General features: G+C 47.5%; 1 protein-coding gene across 4 annotated transcripts in view; it reads left to right on the forward strand.

Moving 5' to 3' along the window:
* TIMMDC1 (translocase of inner mitochondrial membrane domain containing 1) overlaps positions 1 to 16416 on the forward strand; it is a 200908-nt gene that overhangs the window by 60017 nt on the left and 124475 nt on the right. For 3 of the 4 annotated variants that reach the window (XM_069635718.1, XM_069635717.1, XM_069635719.1), the window contains exon 2: positions 15967 to 16159. The exons of the other annotated variant lie outside the window; for it this stretch is intronic. In XM_069635718.1, coding sequence (XP_069491819.1) covers positions 15978 to 16159 — 182 coding nt within the window. In that variant the 5' untranslated portion in view covers positions 15967 to 15977. The remainder of the gene's footprint in view (positions 1 to 15966; positions 16160 to 16416) is intronic. 4 annotated transcript variants of the gene reach the window in all.

Here is a 16416-nt window from a genome sequence, read left to right on the forward strand (position 1 = left end):
CCAAGGAAAAGACGGCATTCTCCACACCTGAGGGACTCTACCAGTTTAGGGTCATGCCCTTTGGGTTGAAGAATGCCCCTGCCACCTTCCAGAGATTGGTCAACCATGCGCTCAGTAGGCTGGAAGCCTTTTGTGTGGCTTACTTAGACGACATTGCCGTCTACAGTTCCACCTGGGAAGAGCATTTGACACATCTGGATAAGGTGTTGCAGGCCTTGAAAAGGGCTAACCTCACTATCAAGGCCACCAAGTGCCAGATAGCTCAGGGGAAAGTTACCTATCTTGGTCATGAGGTAGGAGGGGGTCAAATCCAACCTCTCTCCAGTAAAGTACAGGACGTACAGAACTGGGAGACTCCCACTACTCAAACCCAGGTGAGAGCCTTTTTGGGCCTCACTGGGTACTATCGCAATTTCATGGCAGACTATGGAACCATAGCTGCACCCCTGACAGCTCTAACTTCACCCAAACAGCCTAGGAAGGTTAATTGGACTGAAGACTGTCAGAGGGCCTTTGATGGCTTGAAAGAAAGTCTGTGTAGGGCACCTGTGTTGAGTGCGCCTGACTACAGCCGACCCTTTATCGTCCAGACGGATGCCTGCGACACCGGAATTGGAGCTGTCTTGTCCCAGTTAGATGACAAAGGGAGAGAACATCCTATCATATTCATCAGTAGACAACTCAAGGGTAGAGAACTTAGGTGGGCTACTGTTGAAAAGGAATGTTTTAGTATAGTTTGGAGCCTTAGGCGTTTTAGGCCCTACCTTACGGGGTCCACCTTCAAGGTCCAAACAGATCATAAGCCCCTGAAGTGGCTTATGCAGATGAAGGGTGAGAATCCGAAATTGCTCAGGTGGTCGATTAGCCTACAAGGGCTAGACTTCACCATAGAGCACAGACCAGGGAAGAGTCACGATAATGCAGATGGCCTTTCCAGAAGGTATGTTGACCGTCTGGATGAGGGTGTCTATCCCGTGGGAGATTAGGCACCCTCCACCTCAGTCTGGGGGGGGCGACTGTGATGCCGGAAATGCATCTGAGGGACAGGGCCTCTGAATCCTTGTCCTTTTTCTGTTTTTACCGTGTGTTCTGTCATGTTTTCTGCCCAGGAGTCCATGAGGGACTCCTGGCAGTGCAGCTCTCTTTTGGTTTGGTGAACAGACCCATGGGATACCCTTATGGCACCCATGGGTAGGGGTACAACCCTGTGCCCCTAGTGTATGTTTTTGGGCACCTGTGGGTGGCCCACAGAGCAGGGTATGGGCTGGTGGCAGCTCCATGCTAAACTTGACAGGTGCTCTGGGTGTCCTCCATTTTGGGATACCCAGGCCCTGCCATTGGGATCAGTTGATTCCTGATAGAAACAAGATGGCCCCTGTGGCCTCTTGCTTTCTATTGCCTGTTGTCTTGTTTTTCCCAAAGTCCTGGGAAGCCCTGGCTCTGTCCCTTCCCCCTGGCTGGCTGTTGGGTGGAAGTTCCATATATGGTGTTGTTGTGAAGGCCCAGCTAGACTGACTGGAGCCTTCCCAGTGACTGTATGTTATGGGTACCTCCTGTGGGTGGGACCTGGGTGAATGGAGTGTGTGACCAATATACACTCCTTGTTGTGGTTGTCTGGTTTCTGGCATGAGAGACAAAGACGGAGACAGCCCTGCCCGAAACTGGCCTGAATGCAGTGTGTAGTGTTGAATGGCTGGGTACTTGTCCCAATCCACATTCCTTGTTGTGAGTGTCTGAAAGGGAGGAGTGTGGCCTGAATGCACTGTGTGCCTGATTGGCTGACTGACTGCATGAATGCCCTTCTGTGTGATTGGCTGCTGTGTGTGTGCCAGCAGTGTGGATGAGAGACAGAATAGTATATCTGGGGACCTCTCACCACTGGAAATTGTTCAGAAGCATTCAGAAGCTGAGTCTCCACTCAAGAGTAACTGGATTTGCTGATCCTCGACGTCCAGCTGGAAGAAGAAGACTTGCTGTGGCATTTGCTTCGACGGAACTGAAGGTTGTCGAAATCGTCGAGGACTGACCCGAGAGAGGACCTGGTAAGGCGCCCTCTTCCCGTGCTCCGAGGGACCATCGAGCACCGCTGAACCTTCGCCGAAGCTCCCTGGACGCCAGACCATCGAAAGGCTGCCGACCGGAGAAGGGGACTGCCGAGGAGACCGAAGTAAAGCACCCGGACATCGACGCTGTCGAAGTCCATTGCCGTCGACCAGGGTTCGCAGGTCTGTGCAACCGCTGGAGGCCCGTCGAAGTTGTGTTGCCCAGCCGTGGGAACCACTTGACGCCGAGCCGCCGACGACCGGAGCCGTCCGCTCCTTGCCTAAGAACATTTGACTCGAAGGACTCCCTCGTCCGCACCGTCGACCGCTTTTGTCCTGCCGGAGAAAGTCGAGGACGACCAACGCGCCGAGGAGAATCCGCCGGTGGGTTTCCCGCCACCTCACGACCCCAAAGACTCGAGCGACTCGACGCCCTTGCTGGGCTCCCGTCTCTACAATCTTTGCGGTCCAGAACTATTGTCATCGAGGTGCCCCGCACACCTCCGCCTTGCAGGACGCCGACGCCCCGACGCCGACGAGCACCGCTCGGACGAAGCTGCCGCCTCTTCGACATCGTTCTACCTCGTTTGTCGACGGACGTTCGACGCCCCGTGCCTCCCGCTTGAAAGGGAAGGCATTCAAGAAGGGCCGTCGATTCCCCGTCGCCGAACCCCGAGGTCTTCGACGTTTCTCGACGCCTCTCGACGATCCGTGACTCCTGCTTTAAAGGGGGTCATTCAAGAAGGATCTGTCGACGCCTCTTCGAAGAACTCGACTCCACCAGGTACATTGGGGGGGTAAAAACATTGTAGGAGAGAATAAGACTGTTGAACAATATATGGACTGGGCTTGTGTTATATCTCTTTATTTTACAGGTTGCCCAGGTGGGGGGATCTCCACACAGAACTGTGCCCAGTAGCAAGGGCCAGTCTTCTGCCTATTGTTTCAACCCTCTGGTATCTCTCCTCTCTCTATTGCTGGTTTCCTGCTTATTGATCTGCGTGCCATTGCTACAGTATTGTGAATGCACTGTTATGAGGTCTAATATTAGTGGTACCACTTTAGAATTGTAGATATTTATCATTATTGGTTTTCCTGAGCACAAAGTGCGTTGTTGTGATAAGTGTACATAACCTTTGAATATTAATTATATAAAGACTGTGTTTTCAGTAATACAGTGTGCGGACATTCCTTTGTGGGGGCTTGGGGATACACTGTACTTAAGAACCAGCCTGCATCACCTCCTGAGAAGCTAGGCCTTGATTGCTCGTCCATAGCTACCGTAATCGAGAATCTTGGCTGGGGTCTTCTGTGCCTCTCCTCTACCATATAGAGAGCGGAAGTACAGACCCCCCCACCGGTCTTGACACCAGGAGCCATCCATGCTCCGATTAAAGAACTCTAAGAAACCTCGATGAGAGTATGGCTTAGCGGAGCTGGCCTTCTCTCAAAGGACATCCTCACGTTTAGAGGAGTCAAACAAGGTTGTCCATTGGCTCCGGCGCTTTACAATGCCTACACGGGTGTTAGGGAGAATTCTCTTTTTAGGCTGAATTTCCTAACCTAGTGAGTCCCCCAGCAGCTTTGCTGGATTTTTGGGGTTTATTTTTTTCTCCTGCCAAGAGTGAGACTCTTTTACCCTCACTCTTGGGCATGATATGAGTGTTTTTCTTTGACTCTAGATGTGTTTAATGGGCTATGGGGTCTTTTACTCCATAGGGCTTCATATGTTTTTGTGATGTGTGTTACACAGCACCCTCAGTGCAGTAACACAGGGGTGTCATAGTGACCCCCCAGTATAGGCTCCATACCCTGGGACTGACTGTCTCCCAGGGCATGTAAAGTCACCATTGACTTTACTAGTCTTAAATTCTGATCAGGACCAGCACAAACCATCATATTGTGGGCGTACTGGCTGGGGCTGGGGCAATTCAATTGCCCCGGGGTCTGTTAGTCGAGGGGGCACGTCTCCGTCCCCCCTGATCGAGTTTTGGCTGGTGGCAGTGGATACTACTTTTTATATTCAACCGCAAATATTTCTCTATGGGATTTTCCCATTGTTCAAGGCTACTATCTTTATTTATTTAATTACGATAGCCTCGAACATACCGCCTTTTATTTAATTAATATTAATTCTCCGGTTGGTATTTTTTGCCAAAACTCGGTTCTAAAATGGCATTTGTGTTCTCTTCTGCGACTCCAACCCAAGTCGAGCCCTTTGTTCCACTTTTTGGCAGGCTTCTCCACAGAAGCCCTCCAAAGTGGTGCCACTCTGTCTGGGGTACTTAGGAGGTGTGGAGGGGGATTTAGGCACCCTGGACTGAGTTGCCTAGGTAACTCAAGTCACACTCCGTCCTTATTGGCCCAAGTGGTGAGCCGGCCGGCTCACCACTTAGCATGTTTGAGTGACAGCTAGGCTGAGTGAATGGGGGTTTTTCTGCATAAAAGCAGGGCTTTGGTGACTGGAACTTCAGAAGTCGCCACAGGACCTAAGAATGCGACGAGGGAGAAGCTGAGCCGGCCTGCCACAACGACCCCACCGGTGGAGCCCTGCTGGACCATCTCACCACTTTTCCTAACGACAGAGGAGATCTTCCGCCGGAGAGTCTTCTTCCTTTGACTGGTGGGGATAACCAGTTTCACCGTCTTCCTGACGTATCTCGTGGCCGCCTTGCCTGTGCCAAGCACCCCGGCAACCGGGATACCACGTTTTACCACGACCGCAAATTAAAAGGTACTACCTTTAACTGGAAAACTCTGCGGCTGGTTTCTTCCCTGGCAGTGCAACAATCTTCATCTTTCCTCCAAGTCGAGATCTTCTCTTCCCCTGGACGACGATGAGACTTGCACCCACTGCCAGGAACAACTGCCACTGCTGGAGTATCCTTCCCACTTAAGGTACTGTGTCCCGCCTGGCTTCCCTTGCCACCGACTATACGGGGTAGATTTAGCCCCCGGCTTTCGAACCTGGGTTAGCCTGGGACACCCTGGCAAAACTTTTCTGAGCCTCTCTAAACTCTTTTTGAACCCTCTGCAAGACTTTCTAAGCCTAGTGTAACTGTGTGATCTTGGGAGCATTTGTGCTCTGCTCTCTCTAAGAGTGGGCCCAGCCTTTGGACTTTGGCTCACCAGTGACTTTTGCTCTTCTGCCTTGCTAACAGTGTTCCTAAATCTTAGAGTGGTGTACCTTTCCATATTCTGTCTTTTTCCCCTCCCTTTTTCACAAACCTATTGGAGTGCCATCTAAAGTTAAGCGCTCACCTCTGTATGAAAATAAGTGGTGTTTACTAAGACTTATCTGATGAGGAATAAGGGGTATATATTATAATAGTAACTGTGTTTAGAGTGTTTTACAATAAGAGTGCTGGAGTGTTTCAAACATTGTGTTTTTAAATAAATAATTATATAATTTGATACCAAAGCTCTGGTCAGTGTTTGCTTGTATTATTGTGTCTGAGTGCCTATTGTGTATACTTTGCATACTGCCTAACTCTTCTTGAGGGAAGTCTGACTGCTCAGCCACAGCTACCAGGTAAATCTGGGTGGTACAGACTGCTACCAAGTGGGTTTACTGCCAAACACCTGTAGTCCTAAATCTTTTGCAGTGTTCCCTAAGGGAACTGCACAGGTTTCTGCCTAACATGTACTACTTAACAAGCCTTCTATCATTCAAGACATTCTGACCTCATAAACATGGATCGTCCTTTAAAGCGCTTTCCTGCGAAGCACTATAATTCTAATTTCTGCAACATTTGAAGGCATTGATCAACCTAATGAATTATCGACATTCGGTTTGGAGGGGGGGTCTATCTCCACTACATTCAGTTTGAGAGGGAGGTACTCATTCCTTTACAGCGGCATCTAACAACTTAGCTGAACTTTTCAAAATCTGCAAGGAGCTGGCCAATCCTGCTGCAGTCTCTGCCTCTCATGTTCCCTCCCTGGCCTTCTGCACGGCCCTGGCCTCTTATTGCACCACTAAAACACAGGACATTGTGTCCACCATTTCTTCCTCCACCTCCTCTTCCTTCTCCACTACCACTCCTAGCCCATCCGAGGCCGTCTCTTTTCCCCCTTTCTCCTCCTTTCCCCTGTTCACCTCTGACAATGTTTCTAAACAAGTCCGATCTATGAAAGTCTTGTCAAAGCAGGTTCTCCCCTACTCTTCCGGAACCATCAAGGACCACATCGACACCCTTGGCCGATTTCTGCAATCACCCCTTTGCCAACTGGACTTCCCCTCCCCCTTAAGCACTCTCTCGTGCAGCCCCTTCTAAAGAAGCCCTCTACCGATCCTTCCTCTCCGGCTTACTACCGCCCCATCACTCTTGGATGGGAAACTCTTGGAAAAGCTGCCATCTCCCAGCTTAATCTACATACTGAATCTGTTGGTTGCCTCCATGACCACCAGTCCGGATTCAAAGCTGCCAGAAGCACGAAACTGCTCTCCTGAACACCCATGAAGACGTGCTCTCCAATCCTGACTCTAATCTCTCTTCTGTTCTCACTCTCCGCGATCTATCCTCTGCTTTTGACACGGTCAACCATGCCATCCTGCTCAATCGCCTCCGCGACCACCTTGGTATTACTGATCTGGCTCTGGCCTGGTTGACCTCCTTTCTCAAAGACCGACCCTCTCAGGTCCAACTGAGGTCTTTCCTCTCTTTATTCTCTCTCTCTCTACCTGTGGTGTTCCCCAGGGGTCTAACCTCTCTCCCTGGCTCTTCAACCACTACCTGGCACCTCTTGCCTACTGCATCGCTACTTTCTGCTCCAATTATTAATGTTATGCGGATGACATTCAGCTCTCTTTCAGGGTCCCCTCAGCCACCTCTGGTTCTTCTCTCACATACCAGACTGTCTGGCCGCCATTTAGGAATGGTGTGCCACCAATGATCTCTGCATTAATGCCAGTAAAACTGAGATTCTCCTTTCCCTCCTTTCCTCTCTCTGGCCATTCACTCTGGGCCCTCTTCCTGTGAGGCTGAAAACCTTGGTGTCATCCACTCCACCCGCTACTTCTCTCCTCACATCTCTGACGTCACTAAGAAGTCAAACTATCAGCTTCACCTCCTCAGAGGTATTCTTCCTTTTCTCACTTTCCCCCAGAAGCTCACTGTCTGCAGAGCTCTGGTCCTCTCTAGGCTAGATTATTGCAACAGCCTTTTTCTAAATCTGCCTGCCTCTACTCTTTGACCTTTACAACCTATCTAGAACAGGACTGCAAGACTTGTCCTTGCCCTCAAGCCCTTGGATCAGATCTCTCCAGCTCTGAAATCTCTTCACTCACTCACCGTGGCTGCAAGGATTAAGTTCAAGACCCTGTGCATCATCCACAAGGCTTTCTGCTGCCTGGGCCCGTTCTACCTCCAACTTTCTCTTCCAAAACATCTTCCTTCTCGAGCTCTCCGCTCATCCACCTCCAATTTTCCGAGGGTCAGTCGCTTCTCCAAGCAGAGAGTTGGGGGCAGATCTATCTCCTCGGCTGGGTCCTCCCTCTGGAACAGCCTCCCTGCCTCTCTCAAACATGAGCAGAACCACCTTCAATTCCGGAAGCAAGTCAAGACTTTCCTTTTCACTTCCGCTTTCTCTCCTCTTCCCTGCTGAGGCACCTGATTGCTCTGCGCACTGTTCACCTGGTCACCCTCTGAACTCGGGGCCAGGCTCCTGCATGTCCAGTTGTCCTCGCACTGCCTCCGGGCTCCCCAGCGCTAAAGGGTCTGTATATGCAACCCTACATTCCTTCCGCTCTGCACTTATGAGCCACACGCTGGCTGCACTTGTGAGTTAACTGCACTTCCCCCTTCCCCGGCACTTCTCCCCTTCCCTCTTCAGCGCACTTGCATGATCTGGATGACACAAGGCCTAGTAACATCGTTATTTTGTTGTCCCTTTGTTTCCCCCTCCTTGTCTTGTCCCGCTTAGAAACACTTGTGTACAGGCACGTTATAAATGCCTCATCATATCATATCATTTTCACCAGAAACATGCAGGGCACTTATTGTATTTTCCTGTGGTGTGGAGTGTCCCTGGTGGCATAAAGGGCATGGTCAAGGCCAGACTTGAAGGGATTAGGGTAGGATCCAGTACAAGTAATTCAGTACTGGCAAACCTGAGCTGTTACGAGAGAGGTTTGCTTTCCCAGATAAGGCGCAAGTAGTATTTTTATTTGTATTTGTATTTGTTTTATTTATAACGCGCAAGCCATCAGGCCCGGAGGCATCAGGGCGCAAGTGTATGGGGGAGGTTGACATTGGGAAGCAAGTTAAAGAAAGAAGAGTCTACCCTGGCTTGACACATGTAGTCCATAGTGAATGCATTTAGCTTGCTGACTACATATCCTCATTAGTGCGATGCATGGCAGTGCATAGTCTCCGCTCTTCACCCACTTAATCAAAACCCTTGGCAGTAGTCATTGTCTGTAGAGCTTGGTCTGTAAAGCCAAGAAACTGCCATTGAGTGAAGAACTATACCCCCCTCTGCAGCTGGTCTCCTGAAGAAGGCTGGAACAGTGCACTGTGAAACTACTGCAACAAAATAAAAGCTCCTGGGGGAATCAAGCCTGCCTAACTGCACTGTTATGACCCCCAGTCTGTCATGATTGTCATCATGAGATGCTTGCCAGTGCCTAACATTCACCCCGGGTCCCTGACATTTCTGATATATTTCTCATATTTGCCCTAGCTCCTCAGAGTTGTGCTTTCACAACTTATATATCTTGTTCCCAATGTATCCGTTTATGGCCAGAGGTACCGCTAACCCCATTATTAAAACAAACCAGCAGATCCATCCATCAAGTGATTAAGGAAGGCGTGTGCGACTTAATACAGTGCAGTTTCGCTGCGTTCCCAGTCTAGTCTTCTTTCTTTCATATTGATTTTTATTTGTCCTGGTCTGCGTCTTTATGCCCCCGGGGTCATGTTTTGCATAGTACAAATAAAATAAATAAATAGAAAAAACATGCATTTTTATGTCACCCTCCAGTGTGTGGGGAGAATTAAAAGCAAAGGAAGTATGCCTGGAAAATCCAGTTGGAGGCAGTAAAAAGCTGCAATGTTCAAGTGTAACACGTCCAGGTCAATTGTTATGAGCTTCACCTAACGCAAGACACAGAGACTGCTTCACGCATAAAGCCAGAGGTGCTAAAATAACCCATCATTTTAAATAAATATACATTTCATCAGTCGCTGCGTCCTTGAGCAGCAGCACTGAAAACATGAAAAGTGCATGTGAAATGTGAGGCGGACAACTTCGTAAAGTTTTCTCAACAAATGCCATATTATTAAATTAGAAGGTTGGATGAACGCCTCACTCTTCCCTACTCTGACGAGGAATTTCCTGCCTTAAACAAACTATAGGAAACGCTCTAACAAAGGATATCTGTCCCTCACACTTATACACATAATTAATAAATACGGAGATGCATGGCTGTTCAAAACAATGGTAATTGAATTTGCATTGTATCAACAGTCTCTCCCCTTGCCCAGATTTGAAACGAAATTCTGCTTCACAGTTCAAAGAACGAAAATAAGGTAATCCTGATTTGCACCAAAGTTACGACACAGTGCTTTGTAGCCTCAAGAAGTCAACAAAAAGTTCCAATAATCCGATGTTTCAACACAGTAAATTAAAGGCTCTTCTTCTTTATATCATTTTATATCATTTTAGCTTCTTCAGATGAAGAACAACTTCGCAGTTCATCAATAGCAACAATAATTGTCTTGCTCAGAATGATTTGCCACAACTGAAAAGTTTAAATAAGCACAACTTCTTGGCAGCTTTACACAGCTCCTTTCTTCAGTAACACAAGCACACACATTGCCTCTGTCAAGACCTCTTTGTAGCACTTCTTTAACTTCCACCTGGATTATTCCCATGCCAGGCCTACTATCTCCAAAGGTTTGCCATTGTTGTATACTCCCCTGCCAGAACAACGTTTCACAACAAGAAGTGCTTCTGTGGTTACGATAAACTGACAAGAGGTTCACAACAGCTTTGCTGGATTCAACAATGTGCAGCTTCAAAACTCTTAAGAGCTCTTTAGAGAACACAAGGTTCACATTTCTGCTCCTTAATACATTTCGATAAATAATGCTGCTCTTCTTCTGAATATCTTTGCCAGAAGGGCAGTCTCTTTTTGTCACTCTTGTTTTCCCACTACAGTGCTAACCAAATATTGACAATTATAGGGTCTCATTCTGTCTCTCTCTTGGCGTTGGCAACTTGAGTTTACACCAACATTTAAAATATGGACAACAGGTTTCACCACTTACAGATCTCTTTTGTTTGTCTCTTTCTATTGCTATTGGTTAAATTATGTTTGCCTTGACTTCAGTAGATTTTGCCTTGGGCAATACTTTTGGGTATTATATTGCCCCATCGGGTGGTTGGGTTTTCCATAGACTTGCACGTCTAAAGTTATAGTAATTTGGTTTTGTTTTACCGGACTTTCACTGCTGCTCAATGGTACGGTATTAAACATTGCTTTGGGGACCGCTTTTACTCACACGCGAATGTTGCGTTTGCTGCTTTCCAATTGTTCGCTATTAAAAATCAACTTCAGAGTTACTTTCACTCATCTTTCGCTGCTCTTCAACTGAATGCCTGTCTGGGATATGCGAATGGGTACGGAGCGCTCTGGGTATCTACCAGCATGTGAACTCACTGGATAAGTCGTGCATCTCCTGTCGCCTGCCCGCTCACAGGATTTCTTCCTCTGTGGCTCCTCGCGACCTGGCAAACTGCTTATTGGAATCCTCGTTCACCCACGCTCCCTGCAACGGGACCCCTGTCGCTCCGAAGACCCTCTGGTGAGCGACAGCCACCGGAGACAACCTTGAGGCCCTCAGATGCACGCCAGCCACCTGAGATGGCCACCTGGGAACGAAAGCTTCCCTTTCCTTTGCTTTCTGCTGCGCAGCCTCTGCATTTCAGGATTCGAGAGTCCCACACCCTCTCAGGACCGGCAGCCGCATTCTGCCATGTAGCGCGGATAGCGTCTTCTCTCTCTCCCCGCTTCTGTTTGGGCTACAAGCAAGCACCACGCTGCAGCTGCTGCTTGCTTCTCTGCTTTCCCTATGGCCTGCACCATAGAGGGCCTTTTATGCCTCTGTCTCCCTCGGGTGTGGGCCATCTGAATTAATGATCTGACCACTCCTGCAACATTTTACCTTTCTAGCCCTCTTCCTCGTCCCAATATTTAGGGAATTATGGGACTTGAAGTCCCAAATGGCAAAGTTAGTTTTTCGAGTTTGATTTTTACTCTGAAGCCCATGTTTGTTCTTTACAATATTCTTAAAAGGAAAATCACAAGGATTAGTTACCAGGCCTGATTGACAAGAGGAAGGCAGTTCTTTTTGGCCATTGTTATTCACAGATTTCTTTTCATTATGCCTTTTATTCTAATTATAATTGTTCATTTATAACATGCTTAATACAAACAAGTCGTTTCGGAATTCGAACCTATGTTGCACTGGGCAGTCCTGCTTCCTAGACGGACGCGTTGCCCCTTAGCTCCCCTTCCTCCCCAGGAGGGTTAGAGGTTATTAGCCTTACAAGTCTCTAGGATTTTGGATGGCTATTTATTTCTCCCAAGGCCTAGGAGTTGATTGTATTCACCCCAATTAATACGTGTATCTTTTGGAACAAAAGGATGAGTATTCCAGGCCATTATATATTTTGGCATTAAGGAGACATCCTCCCTAGGAGAAGACAAATACTGTGTCTCATCCCACTGGATCCTCTCACCCCCCCTAGGCCTTTTCTCCTCCCAGGTAATCCTCCTGCAGAACACCACCCTCAAGGTCAGGATCGAGACTTTAGGCAAGGGTTTAAGAAGCAATCCGTAGGATTCATCACAAATGGAACTGCACATCAATGGCCCAAGTTATTACTACTGAAAAACATCTGTGTGTACAACAGCACTATTGTGCTGACTGCATGTGAACTTAGATACCAAAGTGTGCGAAGGAATAGGCTTCTTGCAGCAGGGGAAGAGATTACCTGAACTGAACAGATGCTTCCGTTAATGGCCGACTTCAATGATATGATATATGATATGATAAGGCATTTATAACGCGCCTATACACAAGTGTTTCAAGGAACAGAGGGAAGACAGAGACAATGTTCAAACTACGCCAGGTGACATTGAGATTGCGCAGGGGCAGGGGATGGGGAAAAGTGCGGGGGGAGGGGCAGTGCATAGGATAAACAGTAAGATAAATAAAAACAAATAAAAGTGCGGCAGCTGTTGGCGAGTGCAAGGGTAAGTGAAGACATCAGGTGTCAATGAATGGTAAGGGGCTGTAGGGATACAGAAACAGTCCCAGAGTGCAAGGGTTGCCAGGAGGGCCGTACAGGTGTGCAGCTGGCCGGGAGGGGACCTGATCCCGAGATCAGAAGTTAGCCAGGTAACCAGTGCAGTTTCAGCCAGGAGATCAGCAGGGGAGAGGAGGAGAGAAAGCAGAAGCAAAGAGGAAAGTCTTGAGGTGCTTCCAGAACTGGAGATGGTTCTCCTCAAGTTTCAGAGAGGCAGGGAGGCTGTTCCAGAGGGAGGCCGCAGCAGACAAAAGAAATCTACCACCAACTTGTTGCTTGGAGATGCGACTGACCCTGAGGGAGTTGGAGGCAGATGAGCGAAGAGCTCGAGAAGGAAGATATTTAGGAAGAGAGAGTTGAAGGTATTGATGCCCCAGGCCCCAAAAGGCCTTGTGGACAATGCAGAGGGTTTTGAACTTAATCCTCACCGCCACTGGGATAGCCAGTGCAGAGATTTCAGTCCTGGAGAGATACGATCTCTGGGATTGAGGCCAAGGACAAGTCTTGCAGCCCTGTTTTGGATGAGTTGCAGAGGACAGAGAGTAGAGGCAGGCAGATTTAGAATGTGGCTGTTGCAGTAGTCCAGCCTAGAGAGAACCAGAGCTCTGGAGACAGTGAGCTTCTGAGAGAAGGAGAGGAAAGGAAGAATACCTCTGAGGAGGTGCAGCTGGTAGTGTGACTTCTTAGAGACATCAGAGATGTGACGAGAGAAGGAAAGTGCGCAGTCAAAGATGGCCCTGAGGTTTTTAGCCTCACAGGTGGGAGCAGGAAGAGGGCCAAGAGAGGCTGCCAGAAAGTGACAGGAAAGGAGGGAGCAGGTGTGCCGATGAGGAGAATCTCGATCTTACTGGCATTAAGGCAGAGATTCTTGGCGGCACACCATTCTTGGATAGCAGACAGACCAGTCAGAGATGAGATAATCCATGCTTTAGTGTTAACCTCTCGACCTTGCCAGATGGTCAGAGTTCAGTCAGTTGGCATACTGAAGGGTGTAGAAACAACCACTCATGAAAACTGTTTAAATTGTGCTGGAGCAACAAGCCCCCAAGTGGAACAATACGGCAAAGCTGATCATTTGTGTGAAATTTTTATGCCAAGTCAATTAACAATCTATATTTCACCAATGATTTTATATTATTTTACATTAGTTATTCGTCAAATAACGTGTCCCTTTCGGAGGAGCCTCCACTTGCATTTCCTTAGTGGGTGCCTGCTTAGGAAGCTGACATTGGCCTCTATGTGTGTTTGCTGATGCTTAGCATATAAGGTATAGGGTCAAAAACCTCTGTGCGGTAAGGTAATGGGTTTCTTAGTTCCTCGCTTACCATGTAAGAGAGGCATGATCTGTTATTAATTGGAATGGTTGCGACGTGGGGTAATATATTAATGCCATGACCACCTAGTTTATTGTATGATACTCCAAATCAGTTGCTACGTTATTTCTCTCTCTGAAGGAAATAGCGTCCAGCTTGTGTACAAGGTTTGACCTTCTATTCCCCCTCGTTCCTGTGAGAGAACTGCGCCTAGCCCACCCGGAACACTTCCGTTTGAAGGCTAAATGGCTGGGAGGTTACTGGCATAATGTGGAGGGGTAGATGGCAGACACTCAAACATCGTCGAGTCAATCCTTCAGTTCCTCAAAGGCCATCCGACTTTTGTTTGTCCATCCTTGTTTGACCAGCAGCCTGCCTTACAACCTAGTCATTGGGCTGACAATGCTTGAGAACCTTGGAATGGGCCTCCCGGTAATATTTGACCACGCCAAAAAAGCCCCTTTATTCTTTCTTGTTGGTTAGTAGTGAAGTTTCGGAACAGCTTAAACTTGTTTTTTTTCTGTGGCTGGACAATGTCTATTTTGATGTAGAAGGCTAAGTACTGAACGGTTGCCTGCGCCAGATGACACTTCTCTGGATTGGCTGTCAACCTCTCTTTCTGGAGCATTTGGGCCACCGCTTACAGTTGTATGTGTTCGCTAGTTGATATTGATTCTGATGTCAACAAAGCACCCGCATAGTCTGGTGTGGTTTTAGGACATGAGTCATTAACTGTTGAAAATTTGCTGGGCCACCATATAATCTGAAAGGTAGCACTGTGAGTTATAATGGAACCCCTGCGATCAAGAAAAAAGTATTTGCCTGCTCTTCTTGGGCAAGAGGAATCTACCAATACCCTTTGGTTAGGTCTAATGTTGAGATCTATCTGGATGCACCTACGTTTTTCCAATTATTTTGTTGCTGTGGCATGGGACAAGCATCAACATGTGACATCTTCACCTTCTAAAAGTCTACGCAGAAGAGCCATCTCCCATCCGGCTTCCCAGCAAGCACTATCGGAGATGCTTTGTGATGTCTGTAGGGCTTCATGACTTAGAGCGTCCACATCTTCTGGCTCTCTGCTGATGGTTCACTGTCTTTCTTCCAGTAGGCAGTATACCCTTAGCCATACCGATTTTCCCATTGCAGTGTGTATTTGTTAGACAAAATCTTATACTCTTCCTGCCGTTTTAACAAAAATGCATCCTTGAAATTCTCCATGAATTTGCAAATTTCCCAGGACTTATAAAGCTGAAAGTCTTCGGGTCTCATCGTCTGAAAGGGTGATTTGTTTGGTTCCTCTCTAAGGTTACAGTTTGCAATGGCCAAAAAAGGTACATTATCCAGCTCGTTCCACTTCTTTAGACCGCTGACGTGGTATAACTGAGAAGCTTCTGATTGTCTGTTTGCTGGATCTAGAAGTTTTGATTGCTTATGACCATGAACACCAAGTAGGGTCCGTGCCTCAAGGAAAAACACTTATTTTCAGATCTGTTTACTAGAACAATAACCTTATTTCCCACTTCACATCTAGATAGTTGTGCTTGCCGATCTCGCTGGCCACAACATATTCTTAAATAAAGCACACAACCCAGGAGTGTTGCCCAAGAATTAAGAGCTCATGGAGGAGCTATCCAGGCTTTATTGTGGAAGATTATAAAGAGAGGAAACAGGTGATAGAGAAACATTTCATCCAGAGACTATTGAAGAAATCACCAACCCTCGAGAATAAGGATCTTCTCTTGGATAACTCTAAGTTGTTTATCTTAGTGTCAGGGTCAGGTAGAGTAAGGTTTAGACTGAGGACGTTTTTATTTAAGGACTTCCTGACAATTGACCAGCACCCTTAGTCTTTCAGATAGGTAGGGTGAACCTTTTAACGATAAGGAACGTTGGACCATATCTATTTAATTTCCTTAAAAACCACTAAAATGGCCGAAAAGTGGCCTACTCCTTCTTCCGACCCGCCACAAAATATCAAGGCGATTATATTGCATGCTTTTTATTATGTTATTATTACTAATATTGCCATCCATTGATATGTTTGATTTTATCATTCTTATTTGTATTATTTTCATTCTACCTTTTTATTACTGTTTTTTTAATAAAGCTTCAACGTTGAAGGGACTGTGGATTTGCTGTGTTGGTCTGAGAGTGGCGGGATTTCAATCGGGCTTCCAATTGGCTGTGCAATTTAGTGTTGCAATTATTGTGCAAGGATCCCGTTACTGTGCACAGATGTAAGGGAGCCTGGGAGGAGGTGACTTTTCATACTTCTTTTCTTTCTGTCCAAGTTGAGCAAGCGATGGGAGTACCTGACCGACACCTGCTTCTGGGTGTAGCACAGCGCCTGAACCCCATTCCCAGGGTCTTTGCAGAAGATGCCCATCCTCGTAGCCTGGACGGGTTACCGCTGCCCGGATGCATCAGCGGTCCACTCCCTCCCGAGTCCGGATGGGACCGGATCCGAGAGCTGTTTTATCGAGAGTGAGTACTTCTCTGTTTTCTGTCGTGGTGTGAGTGCCTCTCCATGTGCAGCCTGAGAGTGAGTATGCTTCCGCTTGTAGCCTCAGAGGGAGAATGGCTCTCTTTTCTTCCTGATTGAGTATGTCGCTTCTTGCAGCAGAGACTGAACTGATCTACACCTGAAACATCAGTCATTAAGGATTATGTTTTTAACCCGAGTGTGAATGTCTCCCTTTGAACCCTGAGTGTAAGTGTGTCACTATTTGCAACCTGAAAGA

The sequence above is a fragment of the Ambystoma mexicanum genome, chromosome 7p (genome assembly GCF_040938575.1).
Source record: "Ambystoma mexicanum isolate Mex_15411 chromosome 7p, UKY_AmexF1_1, whole genome shotgun sequence".
Lineage (NCBI taxonomy): Eukaryota > Metazoa > Chordata > Amphibia > Caudata > Ambystomatidae > Ambystoma > Ambystoma mexicanum.